The 25,461-nt window shown below is 33.4% G+C and overlaps 5 protein-coding genes across 7 annotated transcripts; 3 read left to right on the top strand and 2 right to left on the bottom strand.

Annotated features, from left to right (window-relative positions):
• The first annotated feature begins 3,202 nt into the window (after positions 1–3,202).
• Positions 3,203–6,237, top strand: LOC133309884 (uncharacterized). Of its 2 annotated transcripts, none has more exons than XM_061510743.1 (2): positions 3,203–3,808; positions 5,791–6,237. In XM_061510743.1, the coding sequence occupies exons 1-2, from the start codon at positions 3,294–3,296 to the stop codon at positions 5,894–5,896; spliced, it is 621 nt and encodes a 206-aa protein (XP_061366727.1). In that variant the 5' UTR covers positions 3,203–3,293; the 3' UTR covers positions 5,897–6,237. The 2 variants fall into 2 exon arrangements, with proteins under 2 accessions (XP_061366727.1, XP_061366728.1); XM_061510744.1 differs by lacking the exon at positions 5,791–6,237 and adding an exon at positions 5,476–5,503.
• On the bottom strand, positions 5,106–13,050 carry LOC133309883 (protein CIA1-like). 2 transcript variants are annotated; one of them, XM_061510742.1, is made up of 11 exons: positions 12,995–13,050; positions 12,652–12,891; positions 12,412–12,558; positions 11,586–11,804; positions 11,395–11,456; positions 11,130–11,195; positions 10,967–11,038; positions 10,138–10,200; positions 9,093–9,162; positions 5,531–5,614; positions 5,106–5,421 (listed from the first exon to the last, which is right to left on the bottom strand). In XM_061510742.1, exons 2-11 carry the CDS (start codon positions 12,823–12,825, stop codon positions 5,350–5,352), a joined length of 1,029 nt encoding a protein of 342 aa, XP_061366726.1. In that variant the 5' UTR covers positions 12,826–12,891; positions 12,995–13,050; the 3' UTR covers positions 5,106–5,349. The 2 variants fall into 2 exon arrangements, with proteins under 2 accessions (XP_061366726.1, XP_061366725.1); XM_061510741.1 differs by having other exon boundaries at positions 12,652–13,002.
• Positions 13,051–16,090: 3,040 nt separating this feature from the next.
• On the top strand, positions 16,091–19,085 carry LOC133309885 (cytochrome b-c1 complex subunit 9, mitochondrial). The gene is made up of 3 exons (XM_061510746.1): positions 16,091–16,361; positions 16,472–16,519; positions 18,729–19,085. Exons 1-3 carry the CDS (start codon positions 16,239–16,241, stop codon positions 18,777–18,779), a joined length of 222 nt encoding a protein of 73 aa, XP_061366730.1. The 5' UTR covers positions 16,091–16,238; the 3' UTR covers positions 18,780–19,085.
• Positions 19,086–20,951: 1,866 nt separating this feature from the next.
• Positions 20,952–24,085, bottom strand: LOC133309895 (iron-sulfur assembly protein IscA-like 2, mitochondrial). The gene is made up of 4 exons (XM_061510758.1): positions 23,851–24,085; positions 22,967–23,097; positions 22,769–22,877; positions 20,952–21,227 (listed from the first exon to the last, which is right to left on the bottom strand). Exons 1-4 carry the CDS (start codon positions 24,016–24,018, stop codon positions 21,162–21,164), a joined length of 474 nt encoding a protein of 157 aa, XP_061366742.1. The 5' UTR covers positions 24,019–24,085; the 3' UTR covers positions 20,952–21,161.
• Positions 24,086–24,233: 148 nt separating this feature from the next.
• On the top strand, positions 24,234–25,461 carry LOC133309903 (glucosamine 6-phosphate N-acetyltransferase). The gene is made up of 2 exons (XM_061510768.1): positions 24,234–24,303; positions 24,815–25,461. The coding sequence occupies exon 2, from the start codon at positions 24,854–24,856 to the stop codon at positions 25,313–25,315; it is 462 nt and encodes a 153-aa protein (XP_061366752.1). The 5' UTR covers positions 24,234–24,303; positions 24,815–24,853; the 3' UTR covers positions 25,316–25,461.

Genomic DNA, 25,461 nt, shown 5'->3' with positions numbered 1-25,461 from the left:
GAAAACTTCATTTTTGTGTGTTTCAGCTGGATCTGATAAATATCATCGTTCAAAACCAACCCGAGTCGGTCGAGTGGACTCAAAATCCTAACAAGATTCTCAAAATTTGATTTAAAAAATTCAGAAAGCTGGTCCTACACCGGTTAACCCATCCGAATCCGGTTGAATTGGTCCTTTTCCTATTCACAATTGAAATTCACCAAATATTTATCCTTTTAAATAACACAATTTATATCATTTCACTCTCACAAAGAGGTGAGACTTACACTTTTATTTTTTTTTTGTCAACTCTCTCACTTCCTTTGTCTATCTCTTTCTCTCTCTTAAAATGACACAATTTTACATCCTTTAAAACGACACAATTTTACATCCTTTAAAATGACATACACTTTATCCTTTGTTTAATATCAAATAAGTAACTATTTGTAATATAATAAAGCTTAAATTTATAATAAATTTTTTTATCTCTTTGTTTTTTACTTATTTAATATTAGATTAAAATAAGAATTTGATGTTTGTCCTTTTAAAGGACATAAATTATGTCATTTTAGAATAAAGATAGATACGATCAAATATTTTATATCATTTAAAATGACAAATATTTTTCCTATAAAATAAAGGGTTCGCTTTTTCTGCCGTTACTGCAGATAACTAATCTGCAGTAAGCCCAATACGACGTCGTTTCGGAACAGAAATCATGGTGTTTTTGTAATTTTAATTTATTCCAGAGTTATTATAATCTTTATAATTATAATTTTGTAATCTTTCAATCCCAAAACGACGTCGTTTTGAAAATAAATGCAGATAATTTATCTGCATTAACTGTGAAAATATTTTTTCCTTAAAAATAAATTATACAAATTTCTAAGAAGTCAAGTCAAAAAATTTGGCCACATCCATAATCACATTGGCTGAACACTTCCAAAGTTCTATTCCTAAATTTTCGTCTGAACCCACGTCAATTTGATTCCAATATCTCGCAGGGCCTAACAAAAACACACCATGTGATGTGGAGCGCAAGAATATGGTCCACCACACATTCGTATCAAAGCTTCATCTCGAGTTAACTGTTGATTGACAAAGGGACTTGATCCCCTTGTCAGTCTCAGTTTCCAAAATAAAACTCATTACATCTCAATTTAAAGCATTACGTTTACGCCCCCTAAAAAAAATGCATTGATCTTAGTATGAGATATTTACAATAAGGTTTGATTATCCTCACATGACAAATTATCTAATGCAACACACACAAAAGTGAGTGAGATTTATTAAAGAAAAAAGAAAAAAAATGGGTCTCACCTGTTTTTTTTGTGTTACATGAGATAAAATTGTATCATGCAACATAAGAAAAATATTTACCATATAATAATATCAGTTTATTAATACAAAATGTTGAAATTATATATTGATAGGTTTGTAATCTAACTACAAAAAACCAATTTTAAATATTTATAGACGCATACAGTACTCCAATTGATATAATTAAAATTATAGTGTAACCATTATTTACTTATAATAAAATCAAAATATGTACCTTCATCCTTTTAGATTAACAAAAGAACGTTAATTTTTTTACCAAAAAACAAGAGAACATTAGATTGGATTAAATATTATTTTTAGTAGAAAAAAATTCTACATGTTAGGGTTCGGTTGAAAATAAATGAAAAAATGAAATCTAATCTAAAAATCATATGTATTCTCATTTCTCAGGTCATGAAATGATAATAATTTTTACAAAAAATTTACTATAATAAGAAAATATCAATTTACCATAAACTATTTTTATTTAATATTTTTTAAATAAAAATATTACAAAAAATTAAGTAAAAAACCTCAAGTAATCTAATTACAGTTTTCACTATTACCCAAGCTCGGACAGTTCTTTCATTTTTTTAGATGGATCCACCTTTTGTGAGTAATAGACAAGCATAATGATTTAATAAGAGAAATTAAAATAGATAATTGTTTACCAAAAAAAAAAATAGATAATTAAATGTCACCAATTGGATTTTCTTTTCGGGGGATACAACCTGGGATATTTTATTTGCAAGTTGCTTGTAACTAATGGACAAAAGGATACGATTGACTAACAGAATAAATGTTGAAACAACTTATTGTAAGCTGCTCTCTCTATCTCCTTTTATATATATATATATATATATATATATATATATATATATATATATATATATATATATATAACAAGATCATTTAGTGTCAAATTAAAAATTTAACACATAATCTAATGGCTGTTAGATCAAGGCAAGATTAACTACTCTCAGATAAGATATCAAATTTTTTATTTGACACCGATATCAAATGATCTTGTTCCTATATATATATATATATATTCTCAACTCTAAAACAACTCGTTTTAGGATTAAAATTTATTTATTAAAAATCTATCTTATATTCCTATAAAATATAATAATAAATGTAAGATATTGATGTTCAACAAATATAATCATAGAGTCATCAAGTCATTAATGTTTTCAACTAAATATCTTCCATAGCCTTGTCTAATCATATATACTATTAAAAAAGAGATATGTACCATATGTAATCACTAATATCATAATCGAGACATGCATATAACCATCTAAAACAAGAAACTGGTGCAATTGTTATTTTAAAGGGAAAATAAGAATGGTTTTGCTCGATCAAATTAATCGATTAATAGATGAAATTTAAAAAAAAATAAAAAATTATATAAAAAAATACTTTAACGACCGCACAAAAATAAACAACCCCCTCCGTAAAAGAAATTATGTTCGGGTATTCAAAAGAGTAGGGTGTCTCATTAAAAACATGGAACAATATAAAGTATTCAAATTTTTTTTTTTAAAATAATGAAAATGATTGTAATAAAAATAAAAATCAGACCAACCAATATCACTGGTTGAGAGCCAAGATTCATGTATAGTTACGCATGCAGATCAACATCAACCTCACAATCCTCCAAAAATCAATCCAAGGAATCCCACTGGCCTCACTCCCTTTTTCTTTTTCTTTCTTTTTTTCATTTCATTTTGGTATTTTTCAGTAGTCAGCAAGTTAGAACTAAACCACACATAATAGAATCCCATATCAAACAAGACACGTACGTTTGTCACTTACCATAAAAAAAAGAGACTCTTGTGGGCGACGTGTAAACTAACATCCCACCCATTCCATCCCCTATGCTTTATTCCCCACTCTTCTTTTTCAAATCTGCTCTACACAACAAGATATCAACACACATCACACAGAAAACAAGACCACTCACCAATCCTCTGCTCTCTCTCTCTCTCTGCATGGAAGAAAACAACAACCCTTTCATGACTCACCAATCCTCTTCTGAATCTGATGACCACATTCCTTCTCAGCCATTGGACTTAAACAAACCCCACCCATCTAAAGATTTCAACATGGAGGAGCAAGAACAAGAAGGCCCCTTCAGCTATGATGATAGTGATAAAGATGTTACAAAAAAACCATCTTCTTCAAAAACCCTTCTCTGCAACAAGGAGAAAATAACAATGCATGATGAGTTGGTTTCGGTTTCAGCAGTGGATGTTGAGAAAGAAGGTATTGTGCCTGAGGCCATGGGAGAGGATAGTGGACGAGAGAGGCTGAAGAGGCATGGAGTTGAAGTAGCTGGAATGGTTTTGATTCCTGATATATGGGGTCAAGAGGAACTGTTGAAGGATTGGATTGATTGCACTGCATTTGATGCTCCTATAGTTCCAAGCAGGATTACGATGGCACGAGAGGCTTTGGTTCAAGAGAGTACAAGAGCCAACGCTGCTGGACTACGAATAGAGAACAGGTGTTAGAATTTTACATTTCTGTAATTCAGTTTAACGACAAATCATATGTTGATAATGGGTGGTTTTATTAATCCTGATCTTTATTTATATAATGCTTATTTTTTTGGTTAAGAATTTGATTTTCGTGGTTGTTGATTATACATTTGAAAACATAGCCAACATTTTGGAAATAAAAATGTATGAGAAAGTTCCTACATTTATATTTATGTTTACCGAATACTTTCAGCTCTCATGAATTTTGTTTGTTTGTTCAATCAATTTCCCAAATGTTTCTCCCTTATTTCCACCAAACTTCGACCATAAAATGTCAAATTCGAAGCTTTCAATGCTTAATAATGTTCAGCCTCTGGACAAACAATTCTCGTAGTTTATTAAAAAAAAAAAAAAAAAAAAAAAACGAAAAAACTCTTAGTTCAGATCAAAAGAAAATTTCTCGTATTCTTTAGTGATTAATCAATTCTAACTGGCAGCATACACGATTTCGACAAATGCTAACAATTTTATGTCAAAATGCCAAGGAAGCATTCGCATATTAACCTTAATGGACATCTAACTTTATAAGGATCAACATTGTTATTTATGATACTCATATCTTATGCACTAGTCCTTCATGTGTTGTATATATTGGCCTTCACAAATGACTTACCGGGGGTATATTAGTGATTAGTGAGTATCCTTCCTTTTCATTCCGTATCTATCAATAGGGCTATAGCTGAAGTAATAGGGCAAATTGAAACTAGTAAGTAGGGGTGTTAACGAGCCGAGTTTGTGTTCAAATGTGTCAGACTGGCCTTAGCCTGTTACCTATTACGAATATAATATCAGCCTGTGGCCTGACTCATTTACAAAAGATAAAAGCCTTGTTTAGCCTATTAGCCTGTTTAAAAAAAATAAGACAACAAAAATTTATCCAAACAAAATATACAATCAACAACACTAGTAATTCCATAAATATTCATAAATTTAATGTATATCCAAATAGCATAATATAAAACAAAATCATTTAAAAAGTCTGTTTAATTAATAAAATGGAATGAAATGAATTGAGAAGAGAGAGAGGGCTATCACAAGTAGTATAAAAAAAAAAATAATATATTAGGCAAGCCTGAGAGGCTCTAAGGCCGAGCTTTTGAATTGGAGCCTGAGGCCTTTTTATTAAACGAGCTTTTATACAAGTCCAAGCCTGAGTCCAACAATCAATTTTAGACATGTAAGCTCAGGCCTTCACGAGCCGAGCCAAAGGCCCCTGGCTCGTTTAGCACCCCTACTAGTAAGCATACTAATTCACTCTAGGCTAAGTAATTTTTTGAGCAATTCTTGAACAAAAATGTAAAGTTTAGTTGACGGTAATTACGATTTACAGTCACACTCCTGACTTCCCTAAAAAATACAACATTACATATCTGTTTTAAATTATTAATAAATATATTTAAGAGAAAAGAAAAAGAATATAAGGATGCCTGCATATCTAGCATTTCTACTATTATACTCCACCAGTATAAATTACTGCTACTGATACAGCAAATGTGCAAAAGTCGTATCACCACTGTGATACCAGCTCCCACACCTTGATTGTCCCATCATCGCTTGCAGAGGCTAGTAGCGGCTTCTCCTATTCAGTAAGCAAGAGTAGGCAAAAAATGTTAATTAATGTCACCAATTGCAGAGAAAGTCACTGAAAGCAAAGACAATGCTGGCAAAGTAGTGTCTGAGAATCTTACCCCAGGGCTCCACTGCACAGAATTTATATCCATGTCATGGGCCTTTTCCTTCTTCAGCATCAACTTGTACAGAGGACCACCAGCCTATGTTATAAGCAAGCAGTAAAGTTTGGTCAAATTTAACCTGTTTTCTTGATAGAGTGACATGCACCTACAATCTATAAAGCTACAAACTCAAATATTTGAAAAATCTTTTTGTTCATTTTGGTCATTATTTTCCTGCACAAATGCACAATCTTATATAAGTTTGAATTTTTCAGGGACTTGGATTTCAATGTACATAAGGATTTATCCCTTAATAACAACATTACAAACGTTGAGGTTCAAAACACCCACAGGTTTTCAGACGCCAAGAAGAGCAGCTAAACAAAAAGATCTTTTTCAAGTTCACAAATATACGGAGAAAATGAGAAGGTAGATTATTATATCAAGAAAAACATTGGAAACCAGCTGCTCCAGCTCGCCAGTAACCTTGAACAATAATGCAACTATGCAAGAACATCATGCTAATCTCTTCAAAATAAAACATAGTTCAAATAAAAAATTGATAAAGTTGCAAATACAGTCGAGTATAACTGTGTAGCTGGGTGTTCTCTGCATTTAAGTTGTGTAAAAAGAAACATTTGGCATTGGTTTGTCAAGTCTTTTGCCACTCTTGTCCTAGTGATAGCAAGTACAGAGAGATCAATATATTCTAGGTTTATCCATACGTTCAAATAGCCATTAGAATCATGAAGAGTCCATGATTTAAAGTGAGTGATTCTGCACCTGGAAAAGGAAACTTGTAAACGGAATACAAAGAATCTGATGCTTATCCTTTCTGTGAACTCTTCATGAACTTAAGACTAAAATGTACGAGGATAAAACATCTCATCTGGAGAGAGTGAAAATAATTATAGAGACCCACCCAAGACTAAGGTTACCGTAGGAAGCATTACTGTTATCTAACGCTGAATGATGAGGGGAATATTCCCAATTCTATTGCAAGCAGTGTTGAAAAAACCGGATCAACCGAAAACCGTTAAACCGGTCATATAATTGGTCCGACTTTTATATTGGATCGATCAAGTAATAGAATTGATGCGAATTGGTACAACCCGGCCGGTTTTAATTTGAACCGCATGGTTCATACATTTATTTTTTTTCTAAAAAAAGAAAAGAAACAATGTCGTTAGGAGAGATTATCTGAACCATGGCAATAAAAAACACAGCACGAAGAAGAAAAGGAGAAAAGGCATTGAGGTAGAGGTGGACATGGCGGTAGAGAGCATTGAGGTCAATGCCGCAGTAACCGTTGAACTCTGGGATCTTGAAGTATAAGTGCGAAGAAAGCAAATCTTGCAGCAATTCGTACAGAGAATGAAGCAGAGAGAAGCTGTGATGGCAACATGTTTTGGAGAACTGTGAGTAACCCTAGCAGTGACCACATTTGCAATCATATCTCCATTTTTTTTGGTATTTTGATGTTTCTCTCTGTATTGCTGTTTTGTTTGTGTGTGCTGGTTTGGGATTTTTTTTGTTGTGTCTCTGTTGTGAATCGGTGATTGAGTTTCAGAATTGATGGAAGTGGAAAATGGAATGAGAATGGTTTCTTTTTTGGGGTTATTATACATGGGTTTTCATTTTATCCTTTAACATAACACAACAAACTTTCCTACACTCACAACATTTTGTGGGGCCCACACTTTTTAAAACAAAAAAATAAATAAAAAATTATGGCACGCAAAACGAATCTCTATAACATTACACAATCACTTTTCCTACAACATAACTCTTATAAAACCCATTATACATTGCATAAAAGTTTTGGGTTTGGGATGAAAAAGAAGCATTAAGCATATAGCGGATTAGGAAAAAGTTAAGGGGACGTTTGGTAAAGGAAAAAAAAATTTTACCAGGGAAATACAATTACTAGGAATATGGTGGGAAAGTGAGTATGGTAGGAAAGTTAAAAAAAAGTTGTTTGGTAGGTCGAAATATTACCGGGAATAGTCTTAAATTTCCTGAGTCTATGTTTGGTTGAAGGTAAAATATTGATCGAAAAATGAGATGAAATTACCAAACTAACCCTTGACTGAATACAAAGAAGACTCTCTCTCTCTCTCCAGCTTTCTTTTAGCACGTTTTTTGAGAAGGGATATTTGTGTCTACTGGTTTTTTTTTTCCTACTTTTTGGTTTGATGTGGTAATGAGAATACCACCCTATAGGTGGTATTCTGAAATGGCAAAATTTTCAATTTTACACACAAACTGAGATTGTTCTGCAAATCTGAATGATGGGCAAATTTTTTAAAACCTCCTACCAAACATGGTCAACTAGAAAACCCATCTCAACTTTCCTAGGCACCAAAAAAAACTCTCCTACCAAACACCCCCTAAAGCTAAACTAAAGATAACGAAACCGACCACTTTGCTTTTTTGCTTTTGCTTGGTTTCGTTTGTAGACAATAGGTTTGATTGTTGTTCATGGCCATAGCCTCATCTCCAAAGTATGGGTTACACATACATTGGAAGAAACCCAGTCTTCATTACATTTTTTTAATAGATGTCTTGCATTACATTTGGGTAACTTGCAGAACTGCTGTCCCCTCTTCCTCTTGGTGCCTGTTTCATTCAATCTTGTACAATCTGTCATATCTGTAGTGCAGGCATCAAGCTGAAATATGACTAAGATTTATTGCATGTTATTTTGTTAATTTAATTTAGATACTCTTTTCTAAATGAGATATAAAACAGCTACTTGATATTTTCTTGGACAATCATGTCTGATTTATTGTTTTTCATATTAGAATATTTTGAAATTGGTATCATTTTTTACAGATATTTGAGCATATTTATAGTTTTTTTAATATAAATTATAAATTTATATATACTTATTGGGTCATGCGGTTCAATCAGTGACCCAGTACCTCGACCGGTTCAATAATCGGGTCGAGTTTAATAACATTGGTTGCAAGGGAAATCTGTTAGAATTGGAGGGTGTTGTGGGAGCACACATTCCATGCTGCTTAAAAGGAGGAAGCATTGACCAAGAGGGGGCATCTTTGGGCTTGGGATTGGAACATAGGAGAGACCAGTAGCCTCTCTAATTGCTTGGGGTTATCTTTTCATTCTTCTTCTGTATTTCATTATCTCTGCTGTAGGTCATTTTTCTCATTACCACTATGAAATCTTGCTGGATTCCTATTGGACCAGTATCCATTAATACAATTTCCCTTTTGTTTGTTCATTTCTTCTATTATTTCTTGGTTGGATCCTACCAGAAAATTTTCACCCACGAGTATTCAAACGAAGGAAAAAGGAGGGGCTTGAGGAGAGGGACCAACAGGCAACAGCTAATGATATTCAAGTTAACATTCTCAGCTGTAGTTTGTAAAGTATTCAATTTGTAGACTACTACTAACAGTCATAAATAGCCTGATTTATGCGTGATTATGCAACATCCTAACAAGTTAAATTTATCTATTATGCAATAGGCACACAAATTACATTAATAAGAAGGCAAACAGCTTATATTAGTGGATAACTACAGTAACTGTAAATAGCTAAAAAATCGACATACCTGGCTTTCATCGTCATCCACAAAAAGCCGTATGGCATCATCAGCAGCTCCACTGGCAAAGATACCTTCTCTGTGATACCCGTACACAATGCAGGATATAGAAACATCAAATTAATATAAGCAAAAACTAGATAAGATACATCTGCTATCTTCATGACAGACATGAAGTGCATGAGTCATTAGCTTCATCTTGCTTTCAATTAAGAAAGATAGAAACAAAGGAATAGGTAATGATTGACTCCGGCGTATGCTGCGAAGATTACGTTTACATTTTAAAAACTTTTGTGTGACCCAAAGAATGAAAGAGGGTAAATCATCCACACCGTAGGAAGAATTGTCAGCGATCAGCATACATTCCAAACATAAACATTGACTGATTTACCCTACAAACATAATAGCTCATATTTATTCCATTCTGAATTTTACTTAATTTGAGATCCTTAACAGTGGGAATGGGCATAGATGAAATGATGACGGTTGACTTCTTAAAGGCATACATATGACCTATGTTGCATCGATACCGACACGGGACACGAGACACGATACTCCGACACGTTAATTCTAAAAAGTGTTAAATTTTGACACGTTAGGACACATTTTGATATTAAATAATATTTTTAATTTATGTAGTGTATATTATATTTATATTCAATAATTTAACAAAAAAATAAAGCTAAACTTATAATACCCATCAATTTTACAAAGAAACATAAGATATCTCAAATATTTATATTAAACTCAATAAAATGATAATCACAATCCAACGAATCTAATAGTTGGAACTCAAAACGTAGCGAAACGCAACCTTTAAACCATTTTTTTAGTCTTTGCAACGAGTATTGGAGTGTTGGGGAGTGTCGGTGAGTGTCGGGAAGTGTCGGACACGACACGTCAGGGTTTTTGAAGTGTCAGTGTTTCATAGCATATGACATTGTAAGTGAGTAATGATTAATGAGCTGGTTAAATTTGCAAAGTACTTAAAGATTTACATAAATGACCATAAGTGAAATGCAAACTACGTTTTAATTAACCAAGATGCAACTACCTTGACCAATGAACTGAGAAAATCGTCCGATCATGATACCCTGTAAGAGTGCAAAGATGTCTCCTGAAATTCCCAATATGAAATAAGAAACAATTGTATATTGTATGGAAAGGAAAGGATTAATATGGCATCATTATTAAATGATTTATCCCTCATTTGTACAAGAGCCATAGTAAATAAAAGAATATTAACCCAAACCTATCTAATTGGTTTTAAAAACCTTAAAAGAAACTATACTAAAAAAATAGCAGAACCGACAGCTGGATTGTGACTTGAAAGCCACAGTTGAATCAAAGTATCAAATGCCATAAAAGGAACCAATATCAGATCAGATCTTTCAATATATAGTTGAGTTTAAGATAAGGTGACTGGGAAATGTGAGACATCAGCAAACAAGCAAGGGCTGTGATGTAGAGGAGAGACCACTCCTAAAAGAGAGGATGTAAAGGCAGGAAATCCAAACAAAATCTGGTTATATATACTTATGCAGTTGCACTCCAGATGGTCAAAATGCTACTGGGCACATGATAACATGTTCTCCCATATGCACATTTTCCACCACCTGTTTTTATCACACACAAAAAATCCTCCACCTATTATATTACAAGGCTAATCTTCATCTTAGAAAATCAATCTCGGGATTATGAAGCAACAACCACAATATATGTGCATAAATGACTATGGTTTACGTCATAAAACTTCGCATTAAATATCTGAAACACTGCAACATGTCGAATATCTGAAATGTGAAATACATATTCCAGTATTCTATCCAGAGGACAAAAACAAGTTTAAGAAAGAAAAAGGAAAAAATCTCCATGTTACTTACCAAGATGCAAATCCACCACCAGATTGCTTCTCTATGTTTTCTGTTTCCCATACCTTCAGGGTAAGATCATCACTGCCAAAAGGGGTTGGAGTCAAAATGCCACAGAAGTTCAAGAAAATGTCAAAATAATTCAAGGCACAGACAAGAGAAGTATTTCCCATACCAACAGGTAACCATTTTGTCTCCACTAGCATTGAAGGAGAGGGCCCAAACAGTAGAAGTATGACCACTGATAAATAACACAATCATACGCGAACAAATTAACATTAACTTTTGGTCTAAACAATTGGTCATCCTACATAAACTAGTGTAAAAGATATATGCAAAATACATTTTCCATAAAATACAGAAAAGGAATCATGTCTAAAAGAGAAGCAAACAAACACGCTGTAAAAATGGAGATGGGTGAAGAGATCAAGAAATAGTACTTATTGGGTTCTCCAAGAGTTTGAACACACTGCCAATCGTCGTCACCTTCATCTGCCCAAACCTGGAAGAAAAATTCATCGCATCATAATGTTATCAACCATTCTATCACAAAGGAAGAAAACATAAGGCTAAAGGAACAACAATGAAATTAAAATGGCAAATCCTTTTTTTTTTCTAGTATTTGTATTACCTTAACATTATTATCATAGCTACATGAAAATAAGATATCCTCCGTGGGATGCCACTTCACCATTTTGACATCCTGGGCATGTCCTTGCAGCACCGACACACACTCAAACTCATTGCCTGGCTGCACTTCCCATATCCAAACAGATTTATCTCTACTACAAGTTGCAAGCAAAGTTCCAGATGCATTCCAAGATACACTCTTGACCTCATTTTCATGTCCCTATTAACAAAAGAAATTAGCAATCATCAAATAATTCACACTTCATGACATACTTAAAAGGGGTGTTTGGTAAAGGAGAAAATTGTTTATGCCTGAGAATCACGATTACCGGGAATATTAGCTCAAGTAAATTTCTCAGGAATGTAACCAAAAAGTTGTTTAGTGGGCCACAATATTACCGGGAATATTGGCTCAAGTTTCCTAATTCCATATTTGGTTGATCGTCGAATATTACCGAGAATGTAGGGTGGTGCTGGCGGCGCCATCACCGCACAATTGGCGCAGGAAGAAAGGCAAGCATGGGAATGTTGGCACTAGTGGCGCGGGAAGGAATTTTGCTTGGCGCTGGTGAGGAGATCAAAATATTTTTCCACCTTTCGGTAATCCAAGAATATCACCCCAATGGTGGTATTCTTGGATGGCATTTTGTCTTAAAAAATCAACCGAATCAAAATCATGGAAAAATCATATTCCCGAAAAAAAATTCACAATCCTTATAGCAAATGTGAGTAAAAAAAATTCCCAAAGTCGCTTTCCAGGTAATCTAAAAAAAATTCTTATACCAAACAACCAAGAGAATAAATTGTAAACAGTAGTAGTAGCATACCTCCAAAGTTGATACACACTCAAAATCACCACCAACATTTTCCCATATAGCAGTGGTGGCATCAAAGCTTGCAGTAGCCAATAGCTTCCCGTTCGGTGACCAAGCACAAGATCGAACAGTTCGAGTGTGCGTTTCATCCAAAACCGCCTGCATTTCATTGTGAAACTCTCATATATCATAATTTACAAAGTATTGAACTGAATTCAATATTGATGAATGACAAATTGAATTGAAGTAAACCTTGCAGGACCAGAGGGCAGAGGAGAGGTTCTGCTCCCAGATTCGGACGGTTTTATCGCCGCTGCAAGAAGCAAAGACGAGTGGGATACCGGAATGACCGGTGGCCGGGTTCCAATCCAAGCTCCAAACCCTATCTGTGTGACCTTCGAGTCTCTGAATCTCCTTCAGCTCCATCGCAATTCGATTTTACTCTGCAATCACTTGTTTCTTCTATTTCCTACTCCTACTCTCTCGCAAAGGCTTTCCACGCGCCGAGAAAGGGAAAAAAAAAAAAACTCAATTTTTCCAAAACGAAAAAAAAAACAAAAAAGAAAAGGAAAAAAGTTGGAGACTAATCAATCACCAATCTAGCCGCCGTCAATCGAGGAAAGGGTGTGTGCAAAAAAGATAAGTTAGTCTGTAGACTAAGGACAAACACTTATCTAACACAATGGCAGTGCAATCTAAAAAAAAATTGATTTTTTTTTATAAGTTATTTTATCTATCATTTTTTTTAATATGATTAAATCAAAATCTCAAGAAAAAAAATATTAGTTACGATTTTAATTTAACAATATTAAAAATTAATAAACAAAGATAGACAAAAATATATGTAGATCAACCTATCTTTTTTTTTATAATTGAGTTATTATAAGATAAGATAATAGTAGTTTCATTCTTTTAACACCGACTGCTTAAATATTTGCTATGCTTTAATTTCCCTAGGATTTTTTTTGTTAATTTTTCAATAATTTACACAAATCTGTAAAAGACACTCAATTCATTTAATAAAATATATATATATATATATATATGAAATATGATCAATTTAATCTTTGATTTCCGTATTATAAAGTTATAATTTATTGAGTTAAATTTATTAATTCTAAATAAATTATCATACAAAAACTAATGGATAAAATTTGATATAAGATTTATTATTCATATACCGATGTAAAAAAATCCTCCCCCACCCACCCACACACATATATGTAATTTAATATTTCATGAAAATAATTGAATTGATATGCTTATAAAACATGTTAATAAAATTGTGAGTTTAATATTGGGAATGGCACGGGAGAATCCAAAACTCTTTAATCTCGATCCGAAACATTAAGGTTGTAGATTTATGGGTCTTTCTTAGTTATATGATCCTCACTTGATTTATTTTTAAGTGATATGGGACTTCACCACCATTCACACTTAAATATTTTCACCATTTACATCTTAACAATATATTATGATTTTGTATTTAACACTAAATAATATTATAAATAATTTTTTTATTGTCAAATATGTGGATTAACTAACAAGAGTTTTTATCTAACTAAATTAAATTAATCAGATAATCCATAAATTTGCAAAAAAATAAAATTAAAATTAATGTCATGATTTTCCATAATGTAATTTGCTGAATTTTCAAACAGTTTATTATAAATACTTATTCTAAATGCATTGTGTATTTCAATAAAATATACTTTATATAACCAAATCACTATTTTTAGGATATTGAAGTGTTTTTCTTGTGATAAAAACCTTCCTCAAGTTGCATGATAAATGTTTTCTTATGTTTTCTATTTGATTTGTATGTAAAGTTTTTTTCTACTAAGGGAAATGTATTGGATTAAGATTTTAAAAGCTTTTTTTGAGATAAAAAATCTTTCAGATTTTAAAAGACATTTTAGAATTAGAGGGACTTTAAAAACTTTTTTTACAATCAAGATTTCATAAGAATGTATTTTAAAGGATTTTAATAGAATTTATAAGATTTGAAAGGACAATATGGATGTATAGAATTTTAAAAAATCGTATGAATTTTTAACAAACATTCAAAATTACAAGAGTCAATAAAAAAATAAAGAAATGCAACGAAATTAAAAAAAAAAGTAAAACCTAATATAATTTTTTCAATCCGTAAAACATAATATAATTTTTAACAAATATTCAAAATTACTAAGCAACTCTTCACATATCTAAAGTTTTACTAGTCCTCCACGCATTAACATTTTCTCGTTTATGCTCTTGGATTTGATCAGGGGATTAAAAATTATCTTCTTCATTTGATATCAAAACTATGCATATATAATTATAAAATCCAACTTTTTATTTATTAAAATAATTCTAAATTTGCATATAAAACCTAAAGTTCATAATAAATTTTGGTTTGATTTTTTTTTTTGAAGTATAGGATTTATACTATAGAACCTAAAGTTCATAATAAGTATGGAGTCCACTACTAGTTAAGTCATAATATAAAAAAATAATACTCATACAACGTGAGAAAATCAAAGCATCTTTTATAGCCGAAAAACATTCTAGAAGCCAACAAAGGTGGAGACTATTAGCTAAGGTTTTGGTCCTTATACTATAAAGACGTGAGTTCAAATTTGTTGACCAATGTGAAAACTTTATTGGTGACTGATATACATTTCCTCCCCAAAATCTTCAAAAAAATTGAGGGTCTTCCTTAAAATACTGGTGCCTTCCTCGAAAATGCATCCTGAGCTCCCTAGCAAAATTAATTTTCTATGCGTACCATTATCTGTTAACTGTGTCATATTTTAGTAATACCATGCACACACTTTAAATAAATAATAATAAAATGTCATTTGTCCCCATAGATATATGTAATAAATTGTAAAGATTTTCATAAACATCATACAAGTCAGGTAAAGACATAATCTTATTATGAAATGTGAGATTAATGAGTTAGTTTCGATCTAACTATTCAATATTGCACGTGTGATCTAAAATAAAAGTTTTATAAGTCACAACTTTACGTTTTTACAATTTTTTAGGAAATTATTATTTTTTAACTGTTTTTGAGTATAACTAGAGTATATTCCTTAACTGACAGTCGAAAATTAGTTTTCTCGAGATGTAGTGGATTTTTCCTCTATCTCCGAACTGTTTTTAACTTATAAGAAAAATACTGTTTTCATAGTTATCATGAGATTTTTAAATATATTTTTAAATTATCGTTAATTTTAAAAACAAATAAATGGCTCAACTAAATTTTCTAAAAATAATCGGATCTAATATAATATAATAAATTATTTTTTTGAAAAGTCATTTATTCAAATGATAAGAAGTTTATTTTTCTAATCAAATTGGATATACAAAGAAAATATATAATAGAGTTTTTTTCAGTTTCGTTATTATAAAACAATGACCTCTCTTAACATTATTTTTTGGAATAAATAAATTTTAAAATTAAAATCAAAATAATTAAAAAAACAAATATTTTGGACTCAAATTAACATAGTTTGATGATTTGATCATACATGACATATTGACATGAGAGATTGATTTAAATAAAAAAATAAAAAATAAATACTCCCTTATCACTGTAATTTTATTTTCTTAAACACCTGGAAATTGAATCCTGTGAACGATTGATTAAGCCCAGCCCATTAAATAACGAATGGGCATACAGACAGTGTTGCGGTCCGTTTGAACCGGTCATTGATTTCGATCTTTGTTTACATTTGTGTATGTGAAAGCAGAGAGAGAGAGAGAGAGAGAGAGAGATAGAGAGTGGTAACCCTAGGGTCGAAATCAGATTTCGAAGAAGACTATCGAATCGAATCGAAAGCAGAATAGCGATGGAATCTGCGGCTAGAAGAAGAGGAGGAGGAGGCATTTTCGATGGCCTTTACAAGGTCGTTATGCGCCGCAACTCCGTCTATGTTACCTTTGTCATCGTCGGCGCTTTCCTCGGAGAACGGGTCTCTCATTTCCCTTTCCCTCCTCTCCTCTTATTCAATCGTTAGGTTATATTATTATTATTATTATTATTATTATTATTTTGCTGAGAGATTCATGTTATTGGTTGCAGGCTGTGGATTATGGTGTTCACAAGCTCTGGGAGCGCAATAATGTTGGGGTACTAAATCTACCGTACTCTATCGTTAATCTATCCATTTTATGGTGCATGCGATGTCATCGTATACACTTTGTTTGCTGAAATGATAAGTTTGATCGATCTAATTGAAACGATGCTTAAGATCTTTGTATTTTTTAACCCTAAAGCTTATAAAATGTCTGCTGTTTTGATTGCAATGATAGTTCATGATATTTTTACACTTTCGTATTGAAATTATAGCTATGCTTTTAAATAGATCTCTTTGGGTTATTTTTCCTAATTTTCTGTGAGAATATACTGGATTATTGGTTCATTTTACCATGTTACTATGACTATCAATAGTAGCCGACATAAAATTCGTCTAGTCTTTGTGGCCGACCCTGTAGGGGCCTAAGACGTGGTTGTTGTTGTACTGTGACTATCAATCAACTCATATGTCTTGATAGTGCAAAATAGTGCAAATTGATAACTAGAATATGATGAATGTTATAATCCATTTGGATTAGCTTGGTATTGCTTTGAAAGTTTTGGACACTTGGTTGATATTAAAAGCTCTGTAAGCAGATTCTGAATGGACAATGGAGTATCAACTTTGGAAAGGTCATTTAGGTTTCCGTCACTATGAAGTGTGGAAGCATAAGGATGAATGGTTCTCGTTTGAGTTTCCATAACTTTTTGCAGATTATACTATCTGTGCAAAATTCTAACTGAAGAATTCTAAATTATATAGTTGGTCTGTTAAGTTTTGTGTGCCACAAGACTTATTCATTGATCTTTATTGCTTTGGTGTTTCTTTTGGTTCATTGTTACAAATTGGTACAAATGTCTTGGCATATTTAGGTACTGCCTTGTTTGGAGGTGCAAGGTGCCTACATTCCTTGTTTCCTACATTATGATGCTACTTGATAACACTAACACGTTGCCATTGAATTCAATGTCTATGAATACTATTCAATCAGAAATAGTTTAGCATTACTTTTGCATTCTAGTCATCATGTTGTTTGTGAATGATGCAATTTTGACACATCAAGGGTTTGCTTGTGCTGATCAGTATCAATGGTTTTATTCAATTTTTGTCAGTAGATTTATTAATTTTCATTGTTTACTTTGCTTTGGTAGTCCCCTTCCCCTGAAGAAAAACCGGAAATGAAAATATGTCTTTTTATCTAATATGGGCGAACACACACACATATGCACTCCCTACATCCACTATATCTCTGAGGCACCCATTTCCCCCATCATTTTCCTTGTCTCGAGAACTCAGAAAATTATCAGCGGGCATAAATTGGTCTTCGCTGCCAATTGTCATATCTCTCACTACCTAGTTCTTCACTTGTCTTCCCTCTGGCACTTGCTGGTAAACTCCTTCCATGATTGACCTCTTTCTTAAACAAAGGAAAAGAAAATAGTTGGGGTAATTCATTTGTCATAATTAAGTTATCTTCTGATGTTTACTTTTATTTCAAAGTGACCAAATATAGAGGACAAATGCCATTATTGATTAGAGGTTGAAGGCCAGATTAAAATGTGGCCTTGGTTGACATTATACCCGGCAATAGACAAGCTTGAGAAAGTTAATCAAACTAATAGTTTACAGAAATTATACATGGCAATAGACACTCCTTCTGTTGAGAAGGCTTATCTCTTTTGGAAAAAGCACCTCTAAAATGAGAAAGCCTCTAAAGTGCACAAGTAGGGTTTGTCCACCATTGATTTATATTAAAGTGTCTCATGAACTTAATCCCCTTTAGTTTAAGGGTGAATACTCTCTCATTTGTTCACTTTAGAGCTTCTCATTTCAGAGGAGCCTTATCCATCATTTTTTATTCTTATGAAGTAGTGTGGAATGACGAGGGAGAGGAAATTGTATAGTGCACTTATTCTAGATGTTTAGGGCATGTGCATGTTTCTATATTTTCATTTTTGAATATGAATACTCACAATTTTTTTATGTTAAATGTTTTCCTTGCCCCATTCATACTTTGCAGAATTTAATCATAATTTCAACTTAAAAATAGATTGGAGAGACCCTTGTGTTTAATCATCGGCAGTTTTTGCATGGTCGATCCCATCCATGATAGTAGACAAGTAGTTATTAGTTCAAGTGTTATACTAGTTACCAATCATTAATTTTAATGATTCTGGTCTTTATGATGCAATGATGTTTACTTTTGCTATTAAAGCTTTACACTATTTTGCTCTAGTACTATAATTATATTTTCTCGTGCAGAAACGTTACGAAGACATTCCTGTGCTAGGGCAAAGACCGTCAGAAGAGTGAATTGTCGGACCATGTTGTTAGCTATTTTGAAGTTTATTATATTCATGGAAATTTGAAGTGAATATTGTGAGCTGAAGCAGTTTCCATTTTTGCAATAAGTGTCCTATGCTTGTCTCTTTCAGGATTAACTCATGCATGGTTTCATTTACTGGCCGTTGGAATATAAAATATTGAACTGGTGTAAAATGCTGTATTTTTTCGAAGCGATTGGGTTTCTCAAATCGCTGGCTTTTTAGTAATCTTGTTTTGTGAAAGTTTGTTTACACATGGAAAATTATTAATGCTCAATAATTTCATTTAACATCACTAATGAGTAAATGACGTACTATTCTTGCTCAGACTGGATTCAATGCAGATGTGCAGGGGAGATTGTATTGTGACAATTTCGATGCAAGTAGTGTTAAAAAATTAAAACAATGAACAGGGACAAGCTAAAATAAGACTAGGGGTTAGCCTCAGTCAAATAAGGACAAACGAACTGGGTGAAGACCTATTAGTACATATCCATATTTTTCCTGATATTTGCTGATAGCTGGTGAAACAACGTAACAGCTTGGAAATGCTTATATATGTATACTTGAAATCGGTGTCAATAAAATTGCATATTTCCAAAATATGGTGGTGTTTGATTTTTTATTTTATTTTTTTCGTACAATAAAGGGGCAGGCCCCAAAAACAAGAGAAAAAGCAGGAAAAAAAAAACAGAAAAACAGCAGAAAAACCGACACTAAACAATCTGTAAAGCAGGAACACGGGAAGGGTCTCCTGGGTCAAGGCAGTCTGCAAGGATCAACTGCTCTTGGTGAGAAGAACAAAATTCATAGAATCCAAAGTTTCTCTTGATGGCATCTTTGGCTAAACAATCAGCACAACTGTTAAGAGCTTTGGAACATGAGAAAATTCATAGAACTTGTGCTTTAAAAGCTGAGGAAATTCATCTTCAACGGCAAGCATAAAAGCTGAGGACTTACTGGGACTATTCTCATTGTTCTTTAAAATGTTCGACTACTTTCACTTGAACAGCTGAACTTGTGCTTTTTGCTAGCTTCAGTCGTGAGTTGAACAATGTGAGATCGGATGAAAATTTATTTTGGTATTTTTTATGTTTTTTTTTATAGGCTAATTTTTATGTTTGATTTTAAATGATTTGTTGTGTAAAAATTTTGTATTTGTTTCATAATCTTTTAACATATATTTTTTTTTTTTGTATACACACAAATTTGTTTTTCCTTCTGACATGACTTGCGCTTTTAGGGTTTAGGGTTCTTCTGATTTCAATTTTGTTTGGTATTAATGATATATTTGTTCAATCTAGTGTCTTTGAGGACTAATTTTGCAAATTTTGTTCGTATTTTATTTGGTGTGCGTGCGTCCCAAACTTTAGGTTACTATTCATGTTCTTCAAAACACACGTGGTAAGGCACATATACGTAAGTGGCGAATGAATATCTTTGCCCTCGTAACCTTTTGTAGTCAAATTTTTTGAACGCCACACCTTGAAGCAAAGTTAGAAAAGCGGAGTTGAACATGGCTTCAATTTGGTATGCTTGTGAAATCGGCTTTGGTAGAATCTTATACGCGCGTAGGTAGTAATTTCAACCAGTGGCCAGCTGCCATGTTTGGGTAGTCTTCAACGTTATTATCTCTTTCAATTATAGATTATTTCGTTATTCAAAATTTTTATTTCACAAGTATACTGAGAACCAAGTACGTTTTAACTGCTAACAACACCCCTTTCACCCCAAATTTCGTTCTAGCTATATTAATTACTTAGATCTGAAAAAAAAAGTAGAGTCTTTCAAATATAACTTGTTTAATACGTATAGTTAAATAAGAAATAAATGGCACACCCAAAACAGAGTTCAACGATTTTCATTGCCTAATATTCTCTCTTCACCATTCAGTCCTTCGCTTCGATTTTCATCTAAGTTAATATAATAGTTCTTCCAAGTTCTCAAATGAAATTGGTCAACATTGTATTAGCTACTAAAATTCTCTTCTGTATCAGCAAAATTGTATATTGTAAACAATCTTGTGCTACATCTTTCTGGTTTACGGATTGCATCTGTCCAAGTCATGTCATTACACAAGTACACAAGCAACTTTTTGCATACTGAAAATCTCATTTGCAAGCCTCCCACAGTAGAGTGACGGCAATAAAAAGCTAAGATATTAAAACAGGCTAGACGAAAATGCCTGATAATTTATTGCTTACACAATATCTACATTGATTTCGTTATACAAACAATAAATTTTATCTTCAGTTCAATCAATTGTTTTTAAGGTACAATAATCATATTTCGTAATAGAATCTAGTTCACAAGGACTGAATAAAATATCTGAGCAGAGCCGGAGGGTCACGGTGTACTTCCATGATAGTTACTACTGTTTCACCATGAAGGAAACTTTACAGCTGCAACCACCAACTGCACTAGGGTTTTCTGTCACCTACAAATGAAATCAGACACTAACTGTAAATGTGTACTTAGTAAGATGCCTTAAAGAATACTATTCAACCTTATAAACAAGGGCAGTGATGGCCCAGAATAAATTCTCTAATGTTACTTTTTCACATAGCCTTGCGATGTAAAAATTGTGTCTATTTCTAACTTCATATATAATAAATAGGTGGAGAGAGATATATACAAAATTTAGATAATCTTATGATGTGAAAATCTCTCGTAAGGAGATCTATTTCCAGTGGTAGCCACACGCACATTTTCCCTTACACTCATCAAATACCCATTTCAATGCACCATTAGATTTGCCTCTAGAACTAGAAGGGTGTATAGGCACATCAATAATTTCTGTACATATTCACATACAATCTTGGGCTTTGCACTTGGTTTAAACCCCACACATTGCTTTTAAGGATGTGTGACCAGACCTTTTTCTCTAACAAAAACGATGTCATGAAACATAAAAGACAAAATATGATTGTGAAATTATGCAAGAGTAGTTTTCTGTTAAATAATTACCCAAATACTCGATCACAGCTGGTTATGGCTAATTGTGATTATACAGGATACTTAATAACAAAATCGAAGTCATGGAATGACACTCCTTCCAATTTCTATGCTGCTCTATATATTTTAAGAGCAAATCATACTCCAAGTTGTTTAACGAATTAGAAAACTGACATGTGGCCTTCATTTATGGTGTAGCACTACAGTTCCTCCTCCTGGCCACTATTTTGCTAATGTCAGTCACATTTTCCAGGCATATCTCAAGTTGCAGCTCCAATTTTGTTTGAACTGTCAATGGAGGAGTGCCTAAAAAACATGACTGGTTTTGGGAGAGAGCTGTCCCTAGCAAAAGCTTAGTCAGGAGAGCAACTGCAATATCCACATAACAATGCCCAACATGTTAGTCTGTAATTTGCCATATAGCTTAGAGTATAATAGGGTCCTAAAACGTGTAGAGCACTATACAATCCTCCCTTAAAAATTTGTTATGAAAAGACTTTTAAGAGCATCTAAAGGCATTGCTTGGATGATCACAAAAGGAGTAACCTCTGTTTAGAGCATTTGGAGCAACATGTGCCCTTATGCAAGAGCCTTTTGAGCTTGAAGCATGGACAAATGCACATCTATTATATCTTGTGCTGAAATTCAACTTTTTATAATAAGAATGAGGGCGGTAAGGATTAAACTCTTGATCATTTGGTCATAGAGACCGCAATGTCAACGACCAACTCTCCTAAAAGCTTAAGCTAATAGATGAAGGCTCATATATGGTTTAATTTCAAACAGAACGTCTCAAATGTTTAGGATTTAACCAAATAACAGGATGTGGATTGCTACTATTGTTCATAGAAAACTTTCCAAGTGGAATACATCTTAAGAAACTTTGTTCCCTGATTATTACCATACTAAATTTATAAAAAAGTTGCAGGCTGTAATACCTATGAAGTGCAAAGGAAAGAATGTGGAGATAGCTTGTAATGAACACAACAATTTATACATGGCTCACAAATGTGTTTGACTTACTACGAAAGCTGAACGGATTAGCTCCTCAACATAATCAACAGTTGCGCCTTTCACAAAATCGTATGAAATATTGTCAACAACCAGTTTAATTCCTTCCCTCTCAAAAACTCTGCCAATATATTAAGACAAGGGTTTAGCATGTTCAAGCCCAGTAGGTAAGCACATCATCGGTGAAAATCGACTGGTAAGAGGTAATACCTGTCGTCTGAGTTGATTCTGTCATCCAGATCAAAAGCATACTGAAATCCAGAACATCCACCAGTTTCTACACTCAAACGAAGCATTTTTCCATCCGCTGATGATTCACTGGCTCCCAGTTCCTTCATTCTCTGTTCCATAATCAATAAGTTGCAGAAATGGGATGTTAATGATTACATGTAACCATACATAGCTCCTGAGCTATATGTAAGATAATCACAAGCAAAGGGGAGAACGTCCATAAACCAAACCAAACCTAAATGGATCATACTAGCCAGACAACAGATTTTGGAATGCATTTGCTGCAAAATTTAATTAAACAACCCATGTTAACAAGATGTTTACATTACAAAGAAGGAAACTTGGAACCACCCCTTTAGTTGGAGAGTTAGGAGTGGTTCAGTTTCGTTCTATTTTGTTTAAAGCAGCTTAAGTTTTCAAGCTGAGTCAACCATGCTTATATAACTCCTCCTTGCACATTGCAGAACTATCCATTCAATAATTCGAGGATATTTGCTAAACAAGTAGCCACACCGGAAAACACCGATTAAACAAAAAATTAAAAAAGGAGAAAAAACTATAAAAAAGCACCTTAATAGTTTATTCCCTAAATTTTCACTTATCAAACACAAATCAAGGGACACTTGATGCCACCAAACGAATAAGAATTGAATAACAAAGCAGAAGAGTGATGTTGCATGTGTCTAAGTGCATTACACATCAAAATCCCTATTACTGATTGAAAAAAAGTGCAATTGGATAACAAAAAATTATTGATTAAGATAGAAAAAAGGAGGGAAAAATAACAAGAGGAAAGCGCGAATGAATCATTAAGGTAGGAAAAAAATCATCAGAGGAAGTGATTGAGGGAGAAAGGAACATACTCTAACGCAGTTTTCGGTGATGTGAACGGGCTCAACGGAAGAAGAAGAAGAAGAAGAAGTGGCATGGTGAAGAACAGAAGCAGAAGCAGAAGAGCTTAAAAGCCTCTCGTTTTGTCGGAATCTCGCTGCCAACGACGGAGCCAAGCGTCGAAACAGTGACGTCTGCATCTCTCTCTCTCTCTCTCTAAACAACCATCGATGGCTCGCTACCTTCTTCTCTGCGATTGCGTTTTTCTTACAGAGACCTCAACCCACGTTTCAGCCCAATTCACGGCCCAGATTCCAACACCTCATCAAACGAAAATCAACGGTTCAGAATTTGCCAAGTCATCCGAAAAATAAAAAATAAATAGAATGAAGAGTCACACAAAAAGGGCTGGTTACTTGGTTTTATTTTAGGTACAATGAAATTCAGCTGTTTCGCAGGAACAAGCAGAGACTGAAAATCAAACCGTAAGAGCGTCAATATCTCCGAATCTCTGTCTCATTGCGAATTGTTTCACTTTTCTCTCTCTGTTTTGTTTTCTGATCTAGAATAATTTAAACGATTATTATTTTTATTTTATTTTTGATATCGTTCAACTGATTTTGGATTGAAAGATGCTGAGTTTATAGAAAACATCCGTAACAGAAGTTTTCGTAGCAAATGCGGTCGATTTTTTGGATTTCATTGAATTCGATATTCTCAGATTCGTTAATGAGGCAGTGTTACTGACATTGTTCTTGTTTCCTGCATATCTGTGTTTTTTATTTTATTTTATTCTCTCTCTTTTGGGATGGGAACATATTTATTTAGCTCAAGGTGCTGTGTATTTCTTGAGAAACGTACCCTTATAGTTGTTTTCTCTTAGCAATAATTCCAATTTCCAGTAACTAGGCATAATTTGAATGGTTCTTGCTTGATTAAAACTGTGAACTGCTGATCTATTGATATTTTTCTTCTTGGTTTCAATGGATGGTCCAGTTAATCACTTTGCCTAGTATACAAGTTGCGCTGGAGAAGATGCAAAACAGTGAGGAACAAAAGTTTAGAGTCCGGAAATTGGAGATCTCAGACAAGGGCAAAGGTTTTATAGAGTTACTGCAACAACTCAGCGTTTGTGATTCTGTCTCTGACAAGGAATTTGAGGATCGGTTTCAAGAGCTCAGTTCCCTTGGAGATGACCATGTTATCTGCGTTATTGAAGACGAGCTTTCTGGAAAGATCATTGCAAGTGGGAGTGTGTTTATTGAGAAGAAGTTTTTAAGAAATTGTGGCAAAGTTGGGCATATTGAGGACGTTGTTGTGGATTCCAGCACCCGTGGGAAGCAATTGGGAAAGAAAGTAATCAACTTCCTCACAGATCATGCTCGTTCAATGGGGTGCTATAAGGTGATTCTTGATTGCAGCCTCGAGAACAAGCTGTTCTACGAGAAATGTGGTTTCAAGCAGAAAGAAGTTCAGATGGTTATGTATTTTATTTGAAGACTAGTTCTTCTAGTTTCGCAATGTATCTTTCGGGTGCAAATTTGTTTCTCATATGACTGCAAAATATATATCCCGTTGGTTTTGAAATTTTCCTAAATAAGGGTATGCATGATCATTTCTCGTTTTCCAACTTTTAGTCCACC

Source organism: Gastrolobium bilobum, unplaced genomic scaffold (genome assembly GCF_033153095.1).
Source record: "Gastrolobium bilobum isolate Gb01-03AN ecotype WA unplaced genomic scaffold, APGP_CSIRO_Gbil_v1 utg6679, whole genome shotgun sequence".
In the NCBI taxonomy this organism is placed as follows: Eukaryota; Viridiplantae; Streptophyta; class Magnoliopsida; order Fabales; family Fabaceae; genus Gastrolobium; species Gastrolobium bilobum.
This window is presented reverse-complemented; position numbering and strand designations above follow the sequence as displayed.

Excerpts from the sequence above, each read along its gene's own strand:
- LOC133309884 (XM_061510743.1), top strand. The coding sequence starts at position 3,294 with ATGGAAGAAAACAACAACCCTTTCATGACTCACCAATCCTCTTCTGAA. Across the intron at positions 3,809-5,790 it reads GGACTACGAATAGAGAACAG|GGACTTGGATTTCAATGTAC; the intron begins GTGTTAGAATTT and ends TGAATTTTTCAG.
- LOC133309903 (XM_061510768.1), top strand. The coding sequence starts at position 24,854 with ATGCAAAACAGTGAGGAACAAAAGTTTAGAGTCCGGAAATTGGAGATC.
- LOC133309895 (XM_061510758.1), bottom strand. The coding sequence starts at position 24,018 with ATGCAGACGTCACTGTTTCGACGCTTGGCTCCGTCGTTGGCAGCGAGA. Across the intron at positions 23,098-23,850 it reads TCACCGAAAACTGCGTTAGA|AGAATGAAGGAACTGGGAGC; the intron begins GTATGTTCCTTT and ends ATTATGGAACAG. Across the intron at positions 22,878-22,966 it reads AGAATCAACTCAGACGACAG|AGTTTTTGAGAGGGAAGGAA; the intron begins GTATTACCTCTT and ends ATATATTGGCAG.
- LOC133309883 (XM_061510742.1), bottom strand. The coding sequence starts at position 12,825 with ATGGAGCTGAAGGAGATTCAGAGACTCGAAGGTCACACAGATAGGGTT. Across the intron at positions 11,805-12,411 it reads AGTGTGTATCAACTTTGGAG|GGACATGAAAATGAGGTCAA; the intron begins GTATGCTACTAC and ends TTTTGTTAATAG. Across the intron at positions 11,457-11,585 it reads GCTATGATAATAATGTTAAG|GTTTGGGCAGATGAAGGTGA; the intron begins GTAATACAAATA and ends TTTTTCTTCCAG.
- LOC133309885 (XM_061510746.1), top strand. The coding sequence starts at position 16,239 with ATGGAATCTGCGGCTAGAAGAAGAGGAGGAGGAGGCATTTTCGATGGC. Across the intron at positions 16,362-16,471 it reads GCGCTTTCCTCGGAGAACGG|GCTGTGGATTATGGTGTTCA; the intron begins GTCTCTCATTTC and ends TATTGGTTGCAG. Across the intron at positions 16,520-18,728 it reads GGGAGCGCAATAATGTTGGG|AAACGTTACGAAGACATTCC; the intron begins GTACTAAATCTA and ends TTTCTCGTGCAG.